Source organism: Pagrus major, chromosome 1 (genome assembly GCF_040436345.1).
Source record: "Pagrus major chromosome 1, Pma_NU_1.0".
Taxonomy (NCBI): domain Eukaryota; kingdom Metazoa; phylum Chordata; class Actinopteri; order Spariformes; family Sparidae; genus Pagrus; species Pagrus major.
This window is the reverse complement of record NC_133215.1, coordinates 760,740-786,973: the sequence shown is the minus strand read 5'-3', so window position 1 is coordinate 786,973 and position 26,234 is coordinate 760,740. Positions and strand designations below refer to the sequence as shown.

Sequence of the window (26,234 nt, the reverse complement as noted above, 5' to 3'; positions counted from 1 at the left end):
GTCTGTTGTCAGTGCAGGTCGCAGTGTGTCAGATAATAAATGCAGCAGCTTCTCAAGAGTTAAGACCGGTCTTCACTGATGTTTCCCAGCTGCTGGAAGCCTGGCTGGTTTTCCTTCAGGTGATAACACTGCCTGTCTTTAGCAGGAAGCCACGATGACTCCAGAGGACATTTTCAACACCCTGGAGGATCTAAAAATCAAAGAATTCAAGGATTTCAAATGGTATCTGAAGCAGCCTGACATTCTGGAAGGCTACCAACCCATCAAACAGTCCAAGCTGGAGAGTGCAGAAATACAGGACACAGTGGATCTGATGGTGAACACCTTCACACTTGATGGAGCTCTGAAGGTGACCAAGAAGATTTTAGAGAAGATAAAGAGGAATGACCTGGTGCAGAGTCTGTCAGCCAACAGCTCAGGACCAGAAGGTCAGTCACATTTTTTTTATTTTAATATCATTTTCAGAAGAAGAGAGTCGACGACACAATACTTGTGAAGGAACAGGCCTCTCAGTACAGAAGCTCATTGTTTTCAGCAAAGAAAAACAAAGAGGCTGATTTCATAATTAGGAGAAAAGGTTGAAGCATCAATAATTGTTATTGGAGAGGATGGAGGTTTGATGGTTTACATAAATAAACATTGTTTAACTGAGCAGAGATTCATTTTAATGGTGCAACAGAGCTCTGCCTAATTTAAAATCTGGATCAACTCATTTTAAACCTAGTTTTACTGAACTCAGATTAGAGCTAATCTTAGATTAAATGAATCCTTGTTGGTGCAACCAGCCATAATCTCTGTCTTCACCTCTCTCTCAGTGTCAGTGAGTGTCGGTGATGTTGGAGAGACTTCAGAGAACAGAGGACCTTCTTCCTCTCAGACTGAAGGTAAAGCTGCTGTATTCTCTGGTATGTATGGAAGCCCTGAAAGACAAAGTTTAGTTTTTAGTTTGGAAAAGTTAAAAGTAAGTAAGACTGACTGCATTATAACTGAGTGAAAGCAGAGAGAGGAGTACTTGATGAGCTTTATTTGAAGCAGTATCAGAGTATCTGCAGCTCTGAAAGACATTGCATATAAAGCATTTAATTCAGTGTCTTTATAAAGACCCTAGAAGCTATTTAAAAGTCTTAAAATCCATCCACAAAGGTCTTGAATATTTTTTCCTTGGGTACCGTAGACTGTAACATCAGTTTTTAGATTATTTTGTATGTGGTTGTGAGCTGTCAGGAGGATTTAAAACTATAGTGGGACTGTTGTGACAGTGGATTGAGCTGCAGGAGGCAGTTAACCATCAGATCTGCATCAAACTCAGTCTCTACTGCAGCTACAGCAGCCAGGAAGCTCATCAGCTCAAAATAGTGATTGAAATTTACATTTCAGTCTGTGTCGTATTATAAAGGTGTAAAACATCACAAAAATGTCAGAGTAGGAAAAGTTGGTGAATCCACAACAAGAAAATGTGACGACTCAGTGAATTCAGTATATGATAACTTACATTCAGACTGTGACTGAAACTCAAGCCTCAAGGGAAGAGATGAAAAACATCAGATCTGTGTGTAGAGGACTTCCGGTTTAGCGACTAATGGAGTAAGACGTGTCTGCGGGAGCTCCTGTGAAACTCTTTTAAATGATCATATAGGGCCTTTTGTGTACTCTCTGTTTCTACATTTTTACTCCGCAAGCTCGTTGTGACTTTATTACAGCCCGTTATGCCTCCAAAGAAAAATACGTCCATCCCGGCGGCTACGCAAGCGAGGCCTACCCCCCAGGCTGCAACCTCCCCGGGGAGTAGTGGGGCCACCCCGCCGCGGGGTGCGCCTGCTAACCCCCCCACTCCAGAGAAAACCGCCGCCGTCTCAAGCCTGGCCTCTCCGGACTTTAAGGCTGAACTCCTCGCCGCTCTTCGAAATGAGGTGGCAGGCATTTTTAAGACAGAATTGGAGACGGCAATGACAAATAACTTCACTCAGATAAAGTCCGAGCTACAGAGTGTGAAAATGGAGCTAAATGCTAACATAGCGGCTATCCGGACGGAGGTGGATGTGCTAAAGGTAACTGTGACGGACATGGAGGGCTCGCTGTCGACATGCACTGACGATGTGGTTTCACTTCAAAGTAAAGTGGACAAACTTTCGGCCCAACTTGTTACTCTCGACAGCAGATGTGAAGATCTGGAGGCGAGATCTCGCCGTAACAACATCAGGATAATAGGTCTACCCGAGGAGCACGGCGCGGTTGACGCGACCACAGTTTCCATCCTGCTGAAGGATGCTCTCAGCTTGGGAAAAGAGCCAGTGGTGGACCGGGCGCATCGATCCCTACAGCCCAAGCCGAAACCCGGCGAACGCCCTCGTCCCATAATAGCACGTTTACACTATTATGCAGACTGCGCCGACATCCTACGACGTGCTAGAACCCAGCGGCAGATCAAGGTGAAGGATTCAACTATCTCCATTTTCCCGGATCTCACTGCACGCACAGCCAAAGCCCGTGCAGCCTTCAATGACATCCGACGCCAGCTCAGGGACATTCCCAACATAAGATTTGGGCTGCTGCACCCGGCGCGTCTCCGGATCACCAGAGGGGATGTCACAAGGGAATTTACATCACCGAAGGATGCCGCTGCCTTTGTGAAAACACTCAAGTAAACTTGGGTTTGTTACAACATAGTTATTAAAACACAAGTTTGAGTGTAGGTGCCATTACAGTTATGTTGTTATTATTATTAGCATTATTACTATGCTTATTTGATTGCTATTATTTATTTATTTTTTCATAAAGCTGAAACGGTTCTTGATCTACAGCATGATCTACGAAACAGCTTTGAGTAATATACCATTACTGTTGACATGTTTAGTTAATTTTGACATAAATGGCACCATAACTCCTGCTGTTCTAATAAGCAGTCACTATGCTTATGTACTTGTGTGCAGATTTCTTAGATGGTTCTGAGCCTTGTGTTGTTTAATATTTAGGCCCTGTCTTTTGCTACATATTTTTTATCTTCCCAATGTTTCCAGGAGCTCCAGCTAAGTTGGAGCGAGGTGAAGATGTCTGTTTGGTCCGAAGCTTGGAGTTTATTTGTTTTGTTCATGACTCCTTGTGGAGTTAGCACTGGTATCCTATCGTTTGGGGATGGGATAGTGGTAGGTGCTGTGGGGGGAGGGTGTGGGTTCTGGGGTGAGTTTGATAAGTTAGCTCTGTGTGTGTGTGTTTTTTGTTTTGTTTTGTTTTTTTCTTTTTCTTTTTTTCTCTCCCTTTTCCTCCCTTTCTCTTTCCTCCCCCCCTTGCCCCTGAAGTGTGGAGCAGGGAACCTGGTTGCCTCCTATTTTAACTCACTTTCCATATGGCTAATGTTTCAGGCTCAAATGTAAGATTCATCAGTTGGAATATTAAAGGTCTAGGGGGTGCTGTCAAGCGATGTAGGGTATTCTCCCATTTGAAGCGGCTGAAACCTGACATTGTGTTCTTGCAGGAAACCCACATGAGGAACAAAGATCAAGTCAGACTGAAATGTCCCTGGGTTGCTGAGGTATTCCATTCTAGTCTCAACTCGAAGGCCAGAGGGGTGGCCATCTTGATCGGTAAATCAGTCTCATTTACCCTGACTAATATCATTTCCGACAGAGATGGCAGATATCTGATAGTTTTAGGTACTCTATTTCGTGTGCCTGTCCTGTTAGTCAATGTCTACGCACCAAACTTTGATAATCCTTGTTTTATGAACAAGTTGTTTGAAAATCTGCCCTCTCTGAGTGACAGTTTTTTGATTTTTGGAGGGGACATGAACTGTGCTATTGATCCTCAACTAGACCGCTCTAAACCCGGCTCAACCCCATCACTAATGGCTAAGGCTCTTTACAATTTCATGTCTAGCAATGGCTATGTTGACCCCTGGAGACATCGGAATCCGAGGAGTAGGCAATATTCTTTTTATTCACATGTGCATCAGACCTTTTCTCGAATAGACTATTTCTTTGTAGATGCTAAACTTGTGCCAAAAGTGACAAATGTCTCGTATCACCCAATTATTGTTTCAGATCACTCACCGGTGTCCATAGATGTTCAGATTTCCTCCGGACCTCGCTATCCCACCCAGTGGCGATTCAATACCTCACTTCTATCAGATGAAAAATTTCATAAATTCATTACAAGTGCAATAGAGGATTTTATTGCTCTTAACCAATCTGATTCGGAACCCATCTCTAAAGCACTACTATGGGAGTCTTTAAAAGCATTTCTGCGAGGTCAGATAATTTCATACTCTGCACACATAAGAAAATTAAGGATGTCAAACATTCAGAAGCTCTCATCTGATTTAGAATCAGTAGACCAGCAACTTGCAACCGCCCCTTCTGACGATCTTTCAAGGAGACGCGTGGTCTTACAAACGGAGCTAGATCTTATCACAACTAATGAGGCTGAACGCCTGTTGCTTCATTCTCGTTCCAGATACTACGAACATGGCGACAAATCTGGTAGATTACTAGCTCACCAATTGCGCCGTCAAGCAGCCTCGCGTATAATACCTCGCATTAAAGACGGATCAGGAGCGTTGCAGGAGGACCCGGTTGTTATTAATTCTGTCTTTTCATCTTTTTATGAATCCCTGTACAAGTCTGAATTCCCATCAGACCCAACTGATATGCACAGGTTTTTAGACGAACTTCGGTTTCCCTCCATAAACCCAGAACTGGTTAATCAATTAGACTCTGCTCTGACCATTCAAGAATTAAACTTAGCTTTACAAAGTATGCAAAATAATAAAGCCCCGGGACCCGACGGGCTCCCAGTCGAATTTTTTAAAGCTTTTCAGGCCAAACTTACTCCATTACTTCACTCTGTTTATCTTGAATCTTTATCACTTGGCTCTCTCCCTCCTACATTGAGACAAGCTTCTATCAGTGTTCTTTTAAAAAAGGACAAAGATGCAGATATATGTACCTCCTATAGGCCAATTTCTTTAATGAATGTCGATACAAAGATTCTTGCAAAGGCCTTGGCCCGCAGACTTGAAAAGGTCCTTCCGACAATTATCTCTAAGGAACAGACAGGCTTTATAAAGGGGCGTCAGCTCTATTATAATGTTCGTACTTTGTTAAACATAATCTACTCTAAAGAAACAAGAGCCACACCTGAAGTAGTGATTGCGATCGACGCTGAGAAGGCGTTCGATCGTGTTGAGTGGAACTATCTATTTGCAGTTTTGGCTAAGTTTGGATTTGGTGAAAGTTTTATATCATGGTTACGCCTTCTCTATACGCTTCCCTGTGCCAGTATTACGACTAATAATACCCAGTCCGGCTACTTTTTTCTAAATAGAGGTTGCAGACAGGGCTGCCCTCTTTCTCCTCTCCTGTTTGCACTTGCAATAGAGCCCTTGTCTATGTATTTGAGGACCTCTCTTACTTTTAATGGCATCACCAGGTCTCATACAGAGTTGAAATTGTCATTATACGCCGACGACCTGTTACTATATGTCACAGATCCAGTAAGAGCCTGCCCCTCTATTGTTTCATTCTTTAATAGATTTGGCCGGTTTTCAGGGTATAAAGTTAATGTCGCCAAGAGTGAATGCTATCCTGTTAATAAACTAGCGATGCAGCTCTCCCAGTCAGACAGTCCTTTCAAATTGAGTACTTCGGGATTTAGGTACCTTGGGGTTAGCATAGCCAGGTCCTTCCAAGCTCTCTATTCTGAAAATTTCTCTCCCCTCTTAGCCAAGATCAAGACAGATTTTCAAAAATGGGGTTCCCTCCCTCTCTCCTTGATTGGGAGAATAAATACTGTCAAGATGAGTGTCCTGCCAAAATTTTTATTTCTTTTTCAATGTTTACCTATATTTTTGCCAAAAAGTTTTTTTAAAACAGTAGATTCAATCATTTGTCAATTTTTGTGGAATGGCAAAACACCTAGAGTTAAACAAAAAATACTTCAGAATTGTAAGTTCTACGGCGGTCTCTCTTTACCAAATTTCAATTCTACTACTGGGCCGTGAACATAACTAAAATTATACTCTGGTCCAAGTCAATTGATGTGCCCTGGTATCAGCTGGAAGCACAGTCATGCTCCCCAGTCTCTCTCTCTGCTTTATTGACCGGCCCGATGGCAGCTAACCCCTCTGGCCTTACCTGCAACCCAGTGGTTAACGCCACATTCAAGATATGGTTTCAGTTTAGGAAACAGTTTAAATTTACTGCCCCTACAGCTCTAACCCCATTGTTAAGAAACCCTGTGTTTAAACCCACATTTACTGATCCCACTTTCTCCTTATGGCATGATAAGGGACTGAAATGTTTTGAGGATTTTTATAGGGTGGGGATTTTTTGTTCTTTTGCAGATTTAGTTACTGAATTCAGTCTTCCACCCTCCCATCTCTTTAGATATTTCCAGGTGAGGAATTGTGCAAAATCCTTATTTACCAACTTCCCTCACCTCCCACCTAAACAGCCATGGGGTGAACTCTTACAATTTAATCCCTTACAAAGGTCTTTAATCTCAAAGGTTTACAGCTCTATCCAATCCTATGATGACCATTTACCCATCAAAACAAGGGAGACTTGGGAGCGTGAGTTGGGGTTGGTCTTTGACGAGGACTGGTGGGAATCTGCACTGAAGGTCATTCACAAAATCTCTATTTGTGCCCGCCTGACCCTCATACAGTTTAAAGTTGTATTTAGATGCCATTATTCGAAGACTAGGCTGGCACAGATTTTCCCAGATGTGGTAGATGTCTGTGACAGATGTGGTGGCACACCTTGCAATCTTACGCATATGTTTTTCTCCTGCCCAGCTCTGTCGAACTTTTGGCAAATTTATTTCAACACCATGTCTAAGATATTTTCAAGAACTGTTCACATTTCGCCACACATTGGCATTTTTGGTCTTCCGGATGACTATACCCTATATTCTACTAAAGAATTGGAAGTAGTAGCCTTCACCTCACTCATTGCTAAACGCCACCTCCTTCTGAATTGGAAATCCACAACTGCTCCCTCCAGTACACAATGGATTACAGAGGTTATGTATTTTTTGAAAATCGAGAAAATCAGATATTCAAGAAGGGGGAACTTGAGCAAATTTTATAACAAATGGCAACCGTTTATGGACTTTTTTGCATCGATGTAACCCCCCTCCCTCACACACACACTCCCTCTTTCTTTTTTTTTTTTTTTTTTTCTTTTTTTCCCCTCTCTCTCTTCCCCTCTCTTTTTTATTATCATTTACGTATTTCTTCTGTTATGTCAGTCTAATCATTTTATATAGATTATATCTCAGTATCTAAACATTGTATAGTTTATTTGGTTTCAATTCTGTAACTGTTGATTGTTCTCATAACACAATTCTATATCCAAGGGTGTATACAAACACGTTTAATGCTGACACCAATGTACCATGTAAGTGCCTTTGTTTTTCTTGTATACATATTAATAAAAAAATATGAAACAGAGATCTGTGTGTAGTGATGAGGAGACTGTAACCTTCCTCACATTAATACATCAAACACAAATATTATATCTTTGTCATGTTTTCACGTGGTTTTCTATCGTTTGCATGCTCCTCTTCTCCAGTGGTTTATTGGCACCATAGAGGAGAATTTGTGGCCAACTCCTAATATTCTTATAGAAGTATGGTGTCATAGTTGCAGGTGGTCATTTGTAATTTTTGATTGGCTGCTATTCTTCAGAGGGCGGGTCTTACGTAGTATGAGCAGGCCGGAGGTCAGACAGCAGCGATGGAGTCGAGTGTAGAGGAAGAAGAGATCAGAGAGCAACTCTTTTCATGGAGGCCATGATGGACACTGAATAATAACCATTATTTCTGAAGCAGTTTTGTTAGCTTGTGCCTGTGTCTGTTTGTCAGACTGAATGAACTGAAACTGACTGTCAGCTCAGTGCATGGTTTTCAACTGAGAGGTGGGGTTTACCCGACCATGAAGTCAAAGTGGTTGATAACTGTGAGGACTGAGTGGAGTGACAGTGGAAAGCTAGCTGAGCTCATCTATGGCTCAGATAAGGCCTGCATCCTTTTTGTTGGGTGGAAACCAAAGAAACCAGATCAATAATGGTCTGTATGGAGCCACCAGGCTCAGTTATAATAAAAACCAGTACTACCAGTCTTTATTGGGGGTGGTTTAAATGATATTGGTATTTAAACATCATCAAGTGATTCCCCAAAACAAGAAAGAGTAAAAGAAATTGAGAATGAACACTTCTGGACCTGCAAGAGAGCGTGAGTCTACATATCTATATAGACAGAAGGAGAATATTAAAGCTGATGCTACAGGACTTCTTTGTGACATTTCAACCAGAAGCTGGCAGCAACACCAACAGCTGCTCAGTGGTAACCAGTCCAGGGCTGTGGTTGTACTGACCAGCTCCCTGCCGGATAGATTAATGTTGTTGGGGTACATGAGAGAATGATGTGATCAAATACTATTGTTAAGATAGCTTACTGTAACACAATTACAAATATACTGCTAGAATATTTTCCATAGACATCTTGCTCCAACTGTAATTTCAAAATCCTGCATTTTCATTGTTTTTTGTTTCTATTTGTCACTCAGATGAGATCGTTCCAGTACCAGAGCCACAACCCATCTCATATTACCAAGACATGCTTCAGTCAAACCTCGAGGATAGGTTTAATTGTGCACAAGAGGGGTGGGCATGGAGGAAGGAACCTCTGGTTGATATCTACACAGAGCTGTACGTCACAGCTGGGGCTGACGTAAACATCAACAAACAGCATGAGGTCATTCAGATGGAGGTGAAGCCAGCAACAGAGGAATCAGTTAAACCCTGTGACATGTTCAAACCCCCCTCTGGAAAAGAAAGATCCATAAGAACAGTTCTGACCAATGGAATCGCAGGAATTGGCAAAACATTTCTTGTCCAGAAGTTTGTGTTGGACTGGACTAACAAAGAAAACAATCAAGATGTGCATCTCATATTCCCCTTTACCTTCCGCCAGCTGAACTTATGGAAGGATGAAAAGTTAAGTTTGGCAACGCTCATTCATGAATGTATCACAGAGACCAGAGGCATCAAGGAAGAGGCTCTGAATCACATCTTTACAACTCTGCAGTCATCAGGAAACAAAAAGTATGACAGAAGTAAATTCAAACTAGTGTTTGTTTTGGATGGACTGGATGAGAGCCGCCTCCAACTGAACTGCTCGACCAATAAAAACAAAGAAACAGACTTTGATGTGACACAGTCCACCTCAGTGGATGTGCTGATGTCAAACCTCATCAAGAGAAATCTGCTTCCCTCTGCTCGCCTCTGGATAACCACACGACCTGCAGCAGCCAATCAGATTCATTCTGATTTTGTTGACGTGGTGACAGAAGTCAGAGGGTTCACTGACCCACAGAAGGAGGAGTACTTCAGGAAGAGATTCAGAGATGAGGAGCAGGCCAGCAGAATCATCTCCCACATCAAGACATCACGAAGCCTCCACATCATGTGCCACATCCCAGTCTTCTGCTGGATCACTGCTACAGTTCTGCCCAAACAAAGAGAGGGAGGAGAGCTGCCCAAGACCCTGACTGAGATGTATGTAGAGTTCCTGAGGTTTCAGATTCACCAGACAAATGAGAAGTTTGACCAAAACATGTGCATTTGGTACATTAAGTCATTAGCAAAACTGGCTTTCCAGCAGCTGGAAAAGGGCAACCTGATCTTTTATGAAACAGATCTGAAAGAGAGTGGCATTGATGTCAGAGGAGCCTCAGTGTTCTCAGGAGTGTTCACAGAGATCTTTAAAGAGGAACGTGGGAGGAAGAGTGATGAAGTCAAGATGTTTAGCTTCGTTCATCTCAGTGTTCAGGAGTTTTTGGCAGCTTTGTATGTAGAGATGTCACTCATTAACAAAAACAAGAATGTGATGTCAGAGCTAGCTCAAACTAACGGCGAACATGTGAGAATGTTTTTCAGCAAAACGTCTGTGACAAATGTCCACAGGTTTGCTATTGACAAGGCCTTACAGAGTCCAAACGGACACCTGGACTTGTTTCTCCGCTTCCTCCTGGGTCTTTCACTGCAGACCAATCAGACTCTCCCTCAAGGCCTCCTGAAAAAGAAGAGAAGCTCACAGACCAATCAGAAAACAGTGAAGTACATCAAGAAGAAGATCAGTGAGAATCTGTCTCCAGAGAGAAGCATCAATCTGTTCCACTGTCTGAATGAACTGAATGATGGTTCTCTAGTGGAGGAGATCCAACAGTACCTGAGATCAGGAAGTCTCTCCACAGATAAACTGTCTCCTGCTCAGTGGTCAGCTCTGGTCTTCATCTTACTGTCATCAGAAGAAGATCTGGATGTGTTTGACCTGAAGAAATACTGTGCTTCAGAGGAGGCTCTTCTGAGGCTGCTGCCAGTGGTCAAAGCCTCCAACAAAGCTCTGTAAGTGAACAGATAACTGCAGAAACTAAGTTTATCATGTGTGTGGGGTTGTTGTCAACTAGTTTATATCTTACTAAATGTAAGTCCCGGGAAAAGATTTTATTACTTGACACCTTGAAAAACCTGCATTGTTTCTTAAGTTTCATTCCCAGAAATGTGACTATAATTTATGAAAATGTCATCAACTGCTGTTAGATCTCAGTGATGTAGTCAATGACAAACACTAATCACCTGAAAATCTTATCTTCATGAATATTCATATTCAGCACAGAAACAGTAACAGTGTTTGTCTTTGTCACTAACTCTCCTTCAGGCTGAGTGGCTGTAATCTGTCAGAGAGAAGCTGTGAAGCTCTGTCCTCAGTTCTCAGCTCCCAGTCCTCTAGTCTGAGACATCTGGACCTGAGTAACAACGACCTGCAGGATTCAGGAGTGAAGCCGCTGTCTGTTGGACTGAAGAGTCCACACTGTAAACTGGAGACTCTCAGGTCAGGATTAAAAAAGACATGTACAGAGTGAACCATAACTGTTCCTTTGTGTTGTCATTGGTCTCCTGTCATTTTACCAGTTTTCTTTGAAAACACTGCTCTGAAACTGAGTGTATCAAAATACAACTGGAAGTTAAATCAAACAGAGAGAAAAGTCTTCACATGTCCTCTACATTTCTTCTTCAGGCTGAGTGGCTGTAATCTGTCAGAGAGAAGCTGTGAAGCTCTGTCCTCAGTTCTCAGCTCCCAGTCCTCTAGTCTGAGACATCTGGACCTGAATAACAACGACCTGCAGGATTCAGGAGTGAAGCCGCTGTCTGTTGGACTGAAGAGTCCACACTGTAAACTGGAGACGCTCAGGTCTGACTTCAGTTTCTGTGAAATGACCACTCAAATGTTGCTTGGCATCTGGTTAAAATGTCCTTAAGATACTGTATATCAAACATTGTAGGAGTTTTGGACATTGTGTATTATTCGTAAAAGTATACAATGCCCTTCAGAGATTAAATCATTTATGTTAATGTACAGTAAAGTTATATTCATCAATCACCATGTCAGCTCTAATCAGTGTTTTCTTTTTTAACCAATTGTCAATGACAGACAGAGTTTTATCAAATTACTTTGTGTTGCCCCTCAGCTCTATGAATTGTTGCATCTCACAAACTGTTTTGGTGTTCGTTTTTTGTTTTTTCACTTTCCACAACTTTACCGTTGGATTCAGTCTCGCTGCTCTCATCAGCATCTTTTCTTCACTTCAGCACTTTGTCAGATTACAGTGGCATGTGGTTACAGAGCTTTTCCAGTGCAGCTGGCTGTATTTTCAATATTTTTCTGATGTCACATCATGTCTGCTGTCAATTTTATTTATCAAGCCCCAAATCATTTTCACATTGCTTCAGTGGGCTTTACAATCTGTACCGTGAGCGATTTCCTCTGTCTTTTGACCCTCGACTGTGAAGCAAACTTCCCATATTGAAAAAAACCTTTTAACCGGGAAAAAAAACCTCAGGAAGAGGAGGATCCTTCTCCCAGGACCAAAAGACAGGAAGTAGATGTTGCATGTACAGAAAAACAAAATCACAGTTCACAGATTTAATTCACAGAATGTCTGTCTCTATACATTCATAAATATACATTGTCCTGTGTGTGTGTGTGTGTGTGTGTGTGTGTGTGTGTGCGTGTGCGTGTGTGTGTGTGTGTTTCTGTTTCCAGGCTGTCAGGCTGTCTGATCACAGAGGAAGGCTGTACTTCTCTGGCCTCAGATCTGAGATCCAACCCCTCCTATCTGAGAGAGCTGGACCTGAGCTACAATCATCCAGGAGACTCAGGAGTGAAGCTGCTGTCGGCTGGACTCGAGGATCCAGACTGGAGACTGGACACTCTCAGGTATGAACAGACAACAAGAGCTCACACACTGTTTCTCTGTCACACTGACAAGCTGAGGACTGTTGGTTCACAGTCTGAACCAGCAGCACTGCTGATAACAGTGAAGACAGTAACTGATGTGCTGAGAGTCCCTGTCCACACTGAGACTGACCTCCTGACTAACATCACACCACCATCTGCTGTTGATCATTTAATGACCCCGTAACACACACTCTGTTTGACAAATATAGTTCAGTGTTGATTAACCAGAATAAAAACTCATCAAGAGGTTTAAAGTTGATTCTTGATCGTGGAAACAGAAGTTGAAAAACAGCTCAGCTCAGCTCAGATAATGACCAGACTCATGAAAAGTCACATTATTTAATGTTATGTATGTAAATATAAAAGCTGTGTATCACTCATGAGTGTAACTTTCATCTCATCTTTTTGTTTTCAGCCAGACAGCTTCCTGCTCTCATGTAGAAGTAAATACATTTTATTGACGGTCATAAAACTAAAGACAGACTCAGGAGTCTTCAGGGAAGAATACCTGTTGGGTATCAACAGAATCTGGACGGGACCGTCCACTTTTAACAAAGAACCACAGTGACCGACCTGCTGCCAGCGACCAAGTCGACTGAGAGGAGAGAGGTCTTTTTAAACTGGTGACCTCTTCAGCAGGAGTTCACTGAACTTTAATGAACTGTTTAAACAGATGAAGGGGAGAAAACATATGTCCACAACTGCAGATGTTAATGTTAACAGCTAAATAAAAGAGAGAGAAGAACTCATTTTCATGAAGTCAAAGAACAACAGAGTCAGTTTTGGTGAGGATGTGATCTCGTTGGCTGTCAGCTGAAGGTCAGACAGTCTGAACGTTCTCTGTGTGAGTCCAGTTGTTTGGTTGTAATTATCTGTGTGATCTGAAGCTGGACGACATCTTTTATTTAGTTAAACTTTGTGCTGCATGTTAGTTCAGATGATCAGTGATTCAGCAGAGCTGCTGATGTGTGTCAAGTGCTTCAACTCTCATTCATGTTTGAGTTGTAGTTTCTGGTGATGTAGCTGATAGCAACATGTAGCACACGTCACACAATTACCAGAGTTTGTTTGTAAGTAGAGCTACATTATAAAAAGCACTGCCCCCTACAGGACAGACAGCAAAGACTCCACCAGTGATGATATCTGGACCCTGATGTTTAAAACCAGCGTGTTGTCATCAGTGATTGAAGCTTTTCTCATATTTAACTGTGAGATAACAGGATTATAAAGTTCAGTGTAGAAATAAGACTGTTCAGTTTTACGTGGAGAGGTTTTAACAGCCTGTCAGTATTAACGTGCTATAGTGCTCCGCAGTGATATTGTTCTTCATGTTGAGTTATTATTTACACATTTCTGTTGTTCAAGTTAATTATTTGAAGCCAGCTGTGAATGAAAGCTACAACATTTAGACATTTAAGATTTAGTTTGAGACGTGTGAAGAGTTTCTGTTTCATGATTGACACAACAGGAGAACACAGTTCATTCAGGTCAACATGAGATCGTTTCATATCCGCCAGCTCCAACATGCATTCATTAGTTGTTGACAGGTTATTTAATGTTCTTTGATTTTCTTTAAAAGATGTTTAAAAGCATTAAGTTTGCTGTCAGAAAGTGTTTAGATACCTGATCTGACCTGATGTTCATCAGAAGGAGTTTGTCCAGTTGTCAGGATTTTTTTCTGAACACTTTGAGGACGTCTCGTTTGTTTTGTTTTAAAAGTCGAGGTTCAAAGTTCAGTCGTAGTTTTATTTTATGTTTCATATATTTTCCACTGCGGTCGATTCTGTCACTTCACATTATTACATGTCAGGAAAATGAATTTATTCAATGATTATTCAGTCGACCAGCTTTTTATTATTTAGTTGTTTGTGAATATTTGATGTAAAGTCTGAGTGTGTGTATGAAGTGTGTTTTATAAATGCAGCTGTTTTGTCTTCATGGTGATCTGAGTGAAGCTTTATGAAGATCATTGATGAGGAAGCTTCTGAAGGTTCATTCTGACTTTGTTTCTTCCTCCAGGGTGGAACATGGTGGAGAGCAGTGGCTGAAACCTGGTGTGAGGAAGTGTAAGTGTGTGTTCACTTTGACTGATGAAAACAAGGCAGCACATGTTAAAGTAGTTTAAATCTAAAGCTTGTGTATCTGCATTCAACTGTCAGTTTGAAAGAAGATCCAAAAAGATGAGTCATTGTGAAGTTTTGATCTAATTAACAGTCAGTCTGTTAATAAAGCAACAAATAAACCATCAGCTGTGTTAGATGATAAACTGCTGCTGTATTGTGTCTTGTTCTCTCCATCAGATGTCTGTGAACTCACAGTGGACACAAACACAGTGAACAGAGAGCTCAAACTGTCTGACAACAACAGGAAGGTGACATATGTGAGAGAGAAGCAGCCATATCCTGATCATCCAGAGAGGTTTGACTGCACTCAGCTGCTGTGTAGAAATGGTCTGACTGGTCGCTGTTACTGGGAGGTCGAGTGGAGAGGAAGGGTTCAAATATCAGTGAGTTACAGAGGAATCAGGAGGAGAGGAGACAGTGATGACTGTTGGTTTGGAGGGAATAATCAGTCCTGGAGTCTGAGCTGCTCTGATGATGGTCGTTACTCTGTCTGGCACAATAACAGAAGAACAGTCCTCTCCTCCTCCTCCTCCTCCTCTGACTCTAACAGAGTAGCAGTGTATGTGGACTGTCCTGCTGGCACTCTGTCCTTCTACAGAGTCTCCTCTGACTCACTGATCCACCTCCACACCTTCAACACCACATTCACTCAACCTCTTTATCCTGGGTTCATGTTCTGGCCTGGTTCCTCAGTGTCTCTGTAGGAGGGACACACACACACACACACACACACTCTCTCTCTGTAAATCACAGTAACAGAAATGGGTTAGTTGTGTTGTCTCTTCTTGGTCAATGTGCTGCACATCAGTGGTTTTAAATCTCTTTAAATATGTTTTGAACGTTCAGATTTCAGTTTTCTGAACTTTGTGATCTGATTGTTTTCTCACAACAATCAGCCTGTATATACAATAAAATCAGGCTCCACACACACATGCATATAGATCATCATAATTATGATCTTTGTTCAGACAGCTTTTATTTAGTTGATTTGTGGTTCATCATTGAAGTTTCTCATTTGTCTTCTTTGAGTTATTATCTGTAAATATGTGTATATGAGTGGATAGAGCTGCTGCTGCGTGCAGACGGACCTCCATTACAAAATCTCCCTGTAGAGTCGAAGAGCCAAAGACTTTCTGTCAACACTTCATTATCTCACATCATCTGTCAGAATAAACATTTGACTTTCTCATTCACGTGTCTCTCCTGATTGAAATAACGTCTTTTCACATCACTTTACATTACAGACATCACAGCAGACGAGCTGCATGGAGACACCTGATGTTTAAATCATCTCCAGCTGCTTCAGCTGTTCAGCAGAACGCTGCAACTCTGTTTTACTGTGAAGCTCCAGAAATGTTCTGTGGACTACGAGACTTCACCTGACTTTATATCATCAGGAGGAGATGATGGCTGAGCCTGACTTTATATCATCAGGAGGAGATGATGGCTGAGCCTGACTTTATATCATCAGGAGGAGATGATGGCTGAGCCTGACTTTATATCATCAGGAGGAGATGATGGCTGAGCCTGACTTTATATCATCAGGAGGAGACGATGGCTGAGCCTGACTTTATATAATAATAATAATAATAATACATTTTATTTGTACAGCGCTTTTAAAAACTCTCAAAGACACTTTACAAGAATAGAATACATACAAGAATACATAAAATCAAGTGCATGGTGCATAAACACAGGTGCATGGTGCGATAGAGGAGAAATATGTAGTAAAAAGAGCAGTGTATGAGGATATGGATCTGTGTAGGTTTTTTGGGAGAACAGGTTGAGTACAGCAAACAGCTACAGGTGCAGATGAAAAGCGAGTTTGAAGAGGTGGGTTTTGAGTAATGACTTGAAGGTGGATGAGTCTGGGCAGTCACGGATGTGTTTGGGGAGGGAGTTCCAGAGGGAGGGGGCAGCAATGGAGAAGGCTCTGTCCCCCCAGGTACGGTGCTTGGTCCTGAGGGGGGGTGAGAGAAGGTTAGCGTCTGAGGATCTGAGGTTTCGAGAAGGAGTGTGGTGGTGGAGCATGTCCGTGAGGTAGGGAGGGGCCTGGTTGTGGAGGGCTTTATGGGTGAGTAGGAGGAGCTTGAAGTTGATTCGGTGTGGGACAGGGAGCCAGTGAAGGTTTTGGAGTACGGGGGTGATATGTTCACGGGAGCGGGTGTGGGTGAGGAGGCGGGCAGCAGAGTTTTGGATGTATTGAAGTTTATTGAGGACTTTGGAAGATGAACCATAGAGGATGCTGTTGCAGTAGTCCAGTCTTGAAGTGATAAATGCGTGGATGAGAGTCTCAGCTGCAGAGAAGGAGAGTAGTGGGCGGAGGCGGGCAATGTTTTTTAGATGGAAGAAAGCAGTTTGGGTGAGGCGGCTGATGTGCTGTTCAAAAGAAAGAGTACTGTCCATGATGATGCCAAGGTTACGGATGGAGGGAGAGGGAGACAGGTTGATGTTGTCAAAGCTGAGGGTGAAGTTCTGGGTCGTTGTGGTGAGATGTTTTGGGCCAATGAGTATGATTTCAGATTTGTCACTGTTTAGTTTCAGAAAGTTTTTTTGCAGCCATGATTGTAGTTCTGACAGGCAGTTTGTGAGGGTAGAGTGGGTGGCAGGGGTGATGGATTTAGTGGAGATGTGGAGTTGGATGTCGTCGGCATAGCAGTGAAAATGGAGACCATGCCGACGGATGATGGAGCCAAGGGGGAGTAGATAGATGATGAAGAGGAGTGGGCCAAGCACTGAGCCCTGGGGGACGCCTTGAAGCAGGGGGGCAGTGGAGGAGGAGCAGTTGTTGACATGGATGAACTGTTGTCTGTCTGAGAGGTAGGATTTGAGCCAGGAAAGAGCGGAGCCGGTGATGTTGAGAAATGTTTGTAGGCGGGACAGGAGGATGGAGTGGTTGATGGTGTCGAAGGCTGCAGTGAGGTCAAGGAGGATGAGTATACTGAGGTGGCCGGAGTCTGCAGAGAGGAGGAGGTCGTTGGTAATTTTCAGGAGAGCGGTTTCGGTGCTGTGTTTGGGGCGAAATCCAGATTGAAAAGGTTCGTACAGTTCATGAGAGTGGAGGTGGGTTTGGATTTGTGAGGCGACAACACGTTCCAGAATCTTTGACAGGAAAGGGAGGTTTGAGATAGGACGGAAGTTTGAGATGATGTCAGGATCCAGGCCGGGTTTTTTGAGGATGGGGGTGACAGCGGCCAGTTTGAGGGATTCGGGGACAGAGCCAGAGGAGAGGGAGGAGTTAATAATGATGGCGATTAATGGGGAGATTGTAGGGAGGCAGGATTTCACGATGGAGGATGGGATAGGGTCCAGAACAGAAGTAGAGTTTTTTATCTTGGTGATAATGGGGAGGAGTTCCAGGGGAGAGACAGGGGTAAATATATCATCAGGAGGAGATGATGGCTGAGCCTGACTGTATGTGAAATACTCCATGATGATATAAAGTCAGGCTCAGCCATCATCTCCTCCTTGTCACACCGCGGTGAGGTTTGTCTTGTCTTGGGTTTTTTGTCTCGTAACTTCCTGTTTTATTTTGAAATCTAACTCTCCTCTCGTTTCAGGTCACTTGCCCTTCCTCATGTGTCACCGGTCTGATTGTCTCACCTGATCCCTGATTGTTTCCACCTGTTCCCCATTACCCTCATGTGCTTATAGTCGGCGTCTTCCCTTTGTCTTGTGCCAAAGTGTTTCGTCCTGGTCCGTGCACCCAAGCCCTTTACCACAGTCATAGTCAGTGTTGCCACGAGAATTTAATCGCCACGTAAGTTGTTTTCTGCTTCCTCCTTGAGAGTGATTTTTCGTTTGATAATATTTTCTAGTTTAGTGTTTGATTTGTATTTTGTTGTATCTGTTTTCTGTCGTCCCGTTTTGGGAGCAATTTTGTGTTAGATAGTGTTTGATAGTTGTAGAGCCTCCTGTTTAGATGAGCCGTTTTCTTTTGTCCCTTTTATCTTAGATTTGGTTTTCCTCCTTCGGGAGCGTTTTGAGTTATTATCTAGCCTTTTGTTTTCCTCCTTGAGAGTTTTTGATTTCTAGTCTAGTCTTCTGTTTTCCTTGTTTCTAGTATTTATTGTCCCTCCCTTTTTATGAGTGTTTTCCCTCATTTTGGAAGTTTTGTTCTTCCGTGATTTTCTAGCCAGGCCTTAGAGATATAGTGAGTGTTTCATAGCCTATTCATTTGTCACTCTTCAAAGAAGGAGCCGAACTCAATAAAGTGTGCTTATAAGTGATATCCTCTGCATCTGAGTCCTCATTTTCGTCCAGGCCTGACACTCCTGATGATTTAAAGTCAGGCTCAGTAAATATTATACCTGCTAAACATCGGCCTTTTAGGATTGTCATTGTGTGCATGTTAGCATGATGCTAGCATTTAGCTCAATGCAAAAAATCTTTGTCAAAGTTGAGAATAACCAGTAAGTACTGTACTAAAGTACAATGTTCAGGTACTTCAGTATTTCCACTTCCTCTACACTAAATGTATTTGATAACTTTAGTTACTAGTTACTTTGCAGATTCACATTATTCAGTGTTGACAGATTATCGCTTGTGACGTGCAACCAATCAGGTAGTGTTGTGGGTGGGACGTCGAGTGGGAGCACAGAGAGGTGACTGCAGCATCAGAGCTTCATTTATTTTATCGTCAATCAGACACAATAGTCACAAAAATGCTGAATATCGGCATCGGTAATCAGTCTGTTATAGATCTTGTTGTTACCTGGGGTTTGTGACCTCTTCCTGTTTTGGATGCACAGAGACCGATAGATTTCCTTTATTTTTCCAGGAAACCTCCCTGCTGGTGTCAGACTGAAGATCATAGACATAGTGAAGTTTACTGTGAACCAATCTTAAGAACGGCCGCAGGGAAAAGATGATTTCCTCAGTTTTTCCCTGGTAACAAGGTTGTTTTCTTGAGATCCTGAGTTATTTATGTCATCATCATGAGATAACGAATGTTTTCCCAATATAACAAGATAATTAATGATGAGAGAAAGACTTCATAAGATTGATAAGAGTGGGCCGGGACACACACGCTGCTCTGTGGGTGAGTTTTGGGAACTTCTGTTGAATGTTTGCCATCAGATCTGATCTGACGTTCATCTTAAATCAGTTGCTCCCCTTGTGGAGATGTCATGAACAGCATGCATGCTGCCATGTTACTGCTGATCTGATAGACATGAAGCTAAAAGGAATAAGAAGGAAGATTCTTTTGTTTTCTTGTAATAATTAATTGATTTATTTAATTTTCTCGAGATCTCAAGAAAAAAAAATTGTTTTTCTTTGAAGTTTTCATAAATAACTCGCTCTCACAGGACAATGTAGGAAATTAAAGCTGCAAGCAGCGATGAACGGGCCCTCGCAGTCCACGCGCGTCGAGGCGTGCTGCTGTCGCGGCATGCTGCTGTCGTTACATGCTGCTGTCGTTACATGCTGCTGTCGAGGCTTGTTCATGCAACAACTTCCGTTGAGGAATCAAAAGTGAAGGCAGTGTAGTTGTTATTTAGTCATTTAGCAATAAAAGCGCCCCCTACTGGCCGATTTGCACCAAATTTGTCAGAAATCGTCATGTGGCCATGGAACACAACTGGGAAAAGTTTTGTGTTCATCAGACTGTATTTCATCAAGATACACAAGAATGTCTGTTTGACCACAATGCGCAGGAAATTGTTGTTTTATATTTTGGGCGTTCTGTGGACTAGCACATTTCTTTTAATAACGTTCTGTCAGGAGGGTCCACAGATGCTGCGTGCAAAGTTTGGTGCAAAAGGGACAAATTGTCTGGGAGGAGTTCGAAAATGTAGGTTTGCGACATTTGGCGAATTTGCGAATGGAAATTCAGTGCGAACGTGGGCGTGGCCTACATCACACGGTTCAACTGTATTCAGGGAACATATAGATATAATGTTTAACAATGTGCACCATATGATGTGGGAGTAATTAGCAAAAAACGTTTTTTCTTGACAATAGCGCCACCTGCTGGTGATTTTTGGTGTGTGAGTTACAGATGCCAGTCTATACCACCCCAATCAGTTTCATATCCATAAGTGTTATGGTGTGGGCACAGTGCCAAATATAAAATGAAACTGCCACCAGAGCGCCACCTAGTGTCAGATCGGTAACACCTTTGTCAGCTGTCCTCAGGAGGGCATTGGCAATGAGTGTACCAAGTTTTGTGTTCATCCGACCAACCGATGTCGAGATATAAAATACTTCAATTTAAATAGCGCCACCTAGTTGTCATCGGCCAAAATTTCGCACAGAGCCTTAGGGGTTCATGGGGAAGTAGTATCCTGAGTTTGACGTCATTCGGACACACCAATGTGGAGATATGCAACACTTCCTGTTTGGAACGAAATCTGCAGGAAGTAGTTATTTAATAACTTGAGTACTGTTTGGAATAGCAAAATTCTTTTAATAACTTTTTGTCAGGAGCGTCCACAGATGCTGTGCGCAAAGGTGAAATTGCCTGGGAGGAGTTCGAAAACAAGCACAAAACACAGACCACAAACAGGCCACCACAAAGTTATGTTTTAAGAGGAGTTACAGACTCTGGGAGCGTTTTCTGCTCAGGTCGTTGTTCCAGTCGACGGGTCCTGAAGGTAAAAGCGCCGTCACCTTTAGATTTGACTGAAGATCTGAGGCTGCCAACAGGCTCACATGAGGTCAGCATTTCTACTATGTATCCTGGAGAAAGACCCAGACGAGGTTAGAAGTTCATGTTGAACATTCAGTTCCAGTTGTGGATCAAACACAACAACGTCCCTCCACAGTGAAAAGGTTCGTCCTGTCCTGGGTCGTGACCTCAGAAACTACAACTCTCAGCAGGCTGACGACCGCTGCAGGAATCAAACTGCCTCCTGACGTGACACCACGAGAACAACCTGGTGAAGCTCAGAGATCATTCTGGGTTTTGGGTTCACATGACTCTGTTAAAGGGACTTGGGGCAGGATCAAGAAATAAGACTCAATAGTGACTCGCCAGCCGTTGCGGCCGTTAGTGTAACTGCAGCCATCAGCCAAGCCGGCGTGGGAGCGCGCATGAGCTCTTCACAGCAGTGCAGCTGATGCCATCTCATGCCTATTCGTCAGACGCTTGACGCTTGGTCAAGTGCCCCTCGTGTTGATACCTGACGCAGGAGGCTTCCCCCTTTGCGTTGGTCTTATCCGCTACACATGAAGCAGCCGGGAAGCTGCTCGCTGTGTGTAGCGACACACAAGCGCAGCGATTTACAGTTACGGTCGATGCAGTCTGAAAGGCACGGGCGAAAGCAAAGACGGCTTATCGGGGGACAGAGAGATCGTCTCTGATCTCGTCTGCTGTGTGTTAGCGGCTAATGTTGCTACACAGACACAAACAAACCGTTAGCCTGTGGCTACATCCAGCTGCTAACGTCACCTCCCGGATAACAGGTTGGGCTTTCGGTCCCAAATATAAAAGGGACATATTTCTAACTCTTCGGTTTCAGACTAAAGGACCGTGGAAAATGCGCAGTCTGTAACTATTCAGTGTTACACAGCGGTGGACTAAGTTACATGTTTGCAGCTAACGCTACTTTGCACGTTAGGTCACTCGAGTCCTCGTGATCTCATATGATTTTCAAATCAAGCTCTAAACATGACCTGTGATGTTTTCTTACCTGGTTACTAGGAAATGAGCCATGTCAGCATCTGTTTTCAGACCCAGTTCAAGTTGAAGCTGCCTCCATGAGTCCAACACGTATCCGATGTATATTCAGGTGCCAGCCCGGGTTTTGCTCGTAATGTTGTTTCGACTCACGACATGCCGCTGATAAAACCTTTGTTTTCTTCTTAGTACGACTTTTTAGTGGACTTTGTGTGGTGGTGGGTCGTTTGCTGGCTGTAGCAGAATCCATTACTACCCAGACACTAGTTTGGGTCCACCGCGTTTGTTTACTTCCTGTATCCAAGTCGAAAGCCGGTCGAGGACGCGCATTCAATGTCATCTGACGTCACGTCCGCAGGACTGCGCGGGAAATTCGAGCCCGAATTGCAGTACATTATGCAGCACACAGCCTGTTCAAGGCAATGGAGAGATGCGTGGGTGGGCTCATTCTTTTTGGTTTTGAACGCTTCATCACCCATTAGCATTAAAAATCTTAAAATGCATGTTTATAATTTCACAGATCCTGCCCCAAGTTCCTTTAAGTTTAGAAGAGCTTTATCGTCATGGTTACATGGTCAGTGAATGATGGGGGTCATGTTATATATGTATATGAGGTTGACTGTTGACAGGAAGCAGGAAGTGAGCAGCTGCCTCTGGTGTTAAACTGTGGTGGTTCCACGCTGTCCTCCTCCGTCACATGACTTCCTCTGCTCATGAGCAGGGCGTGCAGAGGAAGTTTAAAGAGGCCAGAGTTTATAAAAGGGGATTTTTGCAAACGCTTCAATAAATATTTGTTAAAGGGATATTACAAGGTACGTAACATGATACGTACCTTTCTATGAGTAATCCATTGCCTGTCATGGACAGTTCAGTGGGTGGACCCAGGGGTCGAGTTATAATCTGAGCTTTGTTGGTCTCTAGATGAACTAACCCTAACCAACGTTAGGACACAGACAGACAGGTGCGTCCTGAGAGACAGACTGGTTGGTTTTACCCTCCGTCCTCAGTGATCCGATCATTAGTGAACAGCTTCAGGCCCGTCAGTTCACACCTGACCTTAAACGTTGTGACCACTTGAGGTCTGATCTCACTTCCTGCTCTACATACAAATATACAGACATCACTGGAAGAAATGTATTTATTACACAAAGAAAGATCTTCATGTGTGACGTTTGCAGAATGAACAAGTCGGCCCAAATAGTTCAGAATGTGTTGTGGAGTGTTTCACAAAGTTCATACAGTTTCTCCTGACACAAGTCTCAGAACTGAGTGTTTTTTGAAGGGAGTCTGGTGACTTTCTCCACTTTCTTCTCTCTGCAGAGCAGTAGCCTGTATTAGTTACTGTTTACTGTATTTGTAAAATGTGACATGTTTACTGTCAGTGTGTTATATTCTTTAATACATTTAGTGTAACAGATGAAATCAGTTCAAACAGCTGCTGGGAGGTAAGATGCACTTTAAACATGAACAACAGACAGGCTCTTACAGCGATGACACGTTTCACAAGTAAAGAAACACCTTAATGTATTTTATTTAAAGCTGAATTTACAAGAAGACACCAGAGATTTAAAATGTGCTGCAGCTGTTTCACAAACTGTATTAAGTTTCTCCTCGTGAGGCAACAACTGGTAAAATCATGCACTTTGTTAAGGGAGTCTGGGATATGACTGATACTAGTGACTTCACTTCATTACTTAGTCCAAGTCCGTGACTTTAACACACGTACACAGCTTCTCTTTTCTCTCTGTCTCTTCCTGTCACTTCCTGTCTCGGTGAGACTCACATGATTTCTGCGTCAACAAAAAGGTAAATGTGTGTTTTTAATGTGACTTCTTCATGTGTGATTTGTGTGTTTTCTCCTGTAAAGACTTGTGTTATCAGACTGTTTGTGTCTTCATTAGTTTGACACAATCATCACAGTAAAAACTGTTGAAATGTGTGAGAGGTGTCGAGCTCGTTGGTCAACAGGATCAACCGGTGCAAATAAGGAAGAACAACGAGGCTCTTCATTGTTTTCACATTTTCATGTGAATTGTAAAATGTTCAGTCGGACTCAACGTCCCGTTTGTCTCCTCAGGAAAGATTTAGTTGTGTAGAAACAGTGAATTCATTTGGACACAACGTCTGTCTTTATTAATAAGAAGCTAGTTGAGAGGCAGGGACCAGATTCTCTGTTGAACCATTCAAACATGGACTCACATGAAGAACTGAAGCTCTGATGTTTCTATTATGATCCAGACGCTCTGCTGAAAAGCACAAAGCAGCCACAGCAGTATGAGACAAACTGACAGTGTGAGTGAGCGGCCATGGGAGGTTAATACTCCTCAGCAGGGTTCTGATCCAGAAGAATCACATCAACAACAACTGCTGATTCTTTCATGGTTCTGTTTCCTCCAATAATCTGAAGAGTTGTGCAGCCGGACAGTCCAGTCTCTTAGTCCACCAACAAGAATGATATTATTTCTGAAGCAGGTTTTAAAATAAAGATGTATTTTTGTAGAGAACGACCTCATTATTCTAAATGTGACATGTTTGTGGAGAGAAGTTTAGTTTCAACAAGAGAGACCGAGCCAGAATCATGTGCTCATCAACGTTTGATCAGCTGATTGTGATTTTATTAATATTGTACGAGCCATATTCATTTTGCTTTATTTTCATGTAATTGTGCCACTAGGGGGCTGTACTTGCTGCGTGGCTCAGCTGACCTCGGGTCAGCCCAAGTAGGCCATTTAACCAAAGCACAGGTGTTGCTGAATTAGGAAGCAAACAGTTTTTCGACTGCGCTTATGTGCCTGTGGGGTTTGATGTGGTTAACTATTCGGTTTGTTGTTTTGTTACATGTATTATGAGTTAACGTTATTGCCGCTGTATGGAAAATAAATCTGCGAGATAATTGTAACTCTCCGTTTTGATATGTTCGAACGGACTGGGCGCACGTCTAAACTTAAATCCTCCGTATTAGCAACCACTACTAGACTTTGTTTAGGACCTCGTCAGTACAAATATTATAATGTGACAATGAAAGAAAGTCCAGTTTAGCAGAACACATGATCAGCAGCGACTCTCTCAACACACATACAGCATGTGAGTTTTGTATTAAGATACTGAGATGTGACAACATGTGAAGGACTCCTTTAAATTCAGCCACCAAACATTAATGCTGTTGTTACTGAATGAAAACAGAGCAAACATTTGAAAGAGGCAACTTTATTGTAAATGTGTGTCAGATCTCTGCTGGTTGGTTTCAGTCCACCTCTCTGTCTCTTTGTTGATGCACTTTGTGTTTGTCACGTGTTGTCATGAGTTTACAGACTGTTCTCTCTCCCTCATTCAATAATCAGCCTGTTTTTCTTTCTCTTCTTCTTTTCGGGCTTCACTGTTCCTGCAGTTTGGACTCTGGATCTCTGTCAGTGTGTCTAACTGCTGTGAAATCTCTCCCATCAGAGCGCTGACTGACAGACCTTCTGTAACACTGACACCTGCTGCTGACTGGCAGCACTACAGCTCACACTGGGTTTCTGGGTTTCAGTGTCTGCAGACGAAGGAAGAATGACTCTTTGACCTCATCTGGACTTTAACAGGTGAGAACTCTGACAGGTAACATGACACACCTTTGATGAAGAAACTACAACATGAACTTGTGGATGAGAGCAGTGATGAACTGAATGAACACTATTTTAAGTTCTGAATATTCATGAATTAACTCACTAGTTATTCTATGAAATGTGACTTTCTCAACAAAATGAGTCTTTTTGTGTTTTGTCCAATTTAATTTACTGATGTTAATCTGAACTGACTTTACTGCTGAGAGATGAGGGAGTGTCAGGTCCTGCTGTGTGTTTTATCACTCTTATCACCACATCATCTCCCAACATGTAAAAGTCACGTTAGCTCACAGTTTTATGCGAGAGAGCCGTGTTGTAATGTTGCTTTACAGCTTTATTGTCCAGCCGAGGCCTGAAAATAAACATTATTAGACTATAAATGTGTTCAGGCTGCAAACTCACCATTATGTTCAGTCTTGGTGTCCACAGGGGCGTCATGTGACACAAGAGCACAGGGCGCTTCCCAGCTTTGAACACTTGACCAAAACAGTCTTCACCGTCCGACAACCACACAAACACTCACTGGCTGCACCTGATTGGACGAATGCCACTCGTGAGCCGTGTATATTTAAAACTGGACCAACATGG

General features: G+C 42.8%; 1 protein-coding gene across 1 annotated transcript; it reads left to right on the top strand.

The window, feature by feature from the left end:
* Positions 1-154: 154 nt before the first annotated feature.
* On the top strand, positions 155-25,594 carry LOC140995801 (protein NLRC3-like). Its single transcript, XM_073465910.1, has 6 exons — positions 155-428; positions 816-884; positions 8,564-10,403; positions 10,717-10,890; positions 11,077-11,250; positions 25,486-25,594. Exons 1-6 carry the CDS (start codon positions 155-157, stop codon positions 25,592-25,594), a joined length of 2,640 nt encoding a protein of 879 aa, XP_073322011.1.
* The last annotated feature ends 640 nt before the right edge of the window (positions 25,595-26,234 follow it).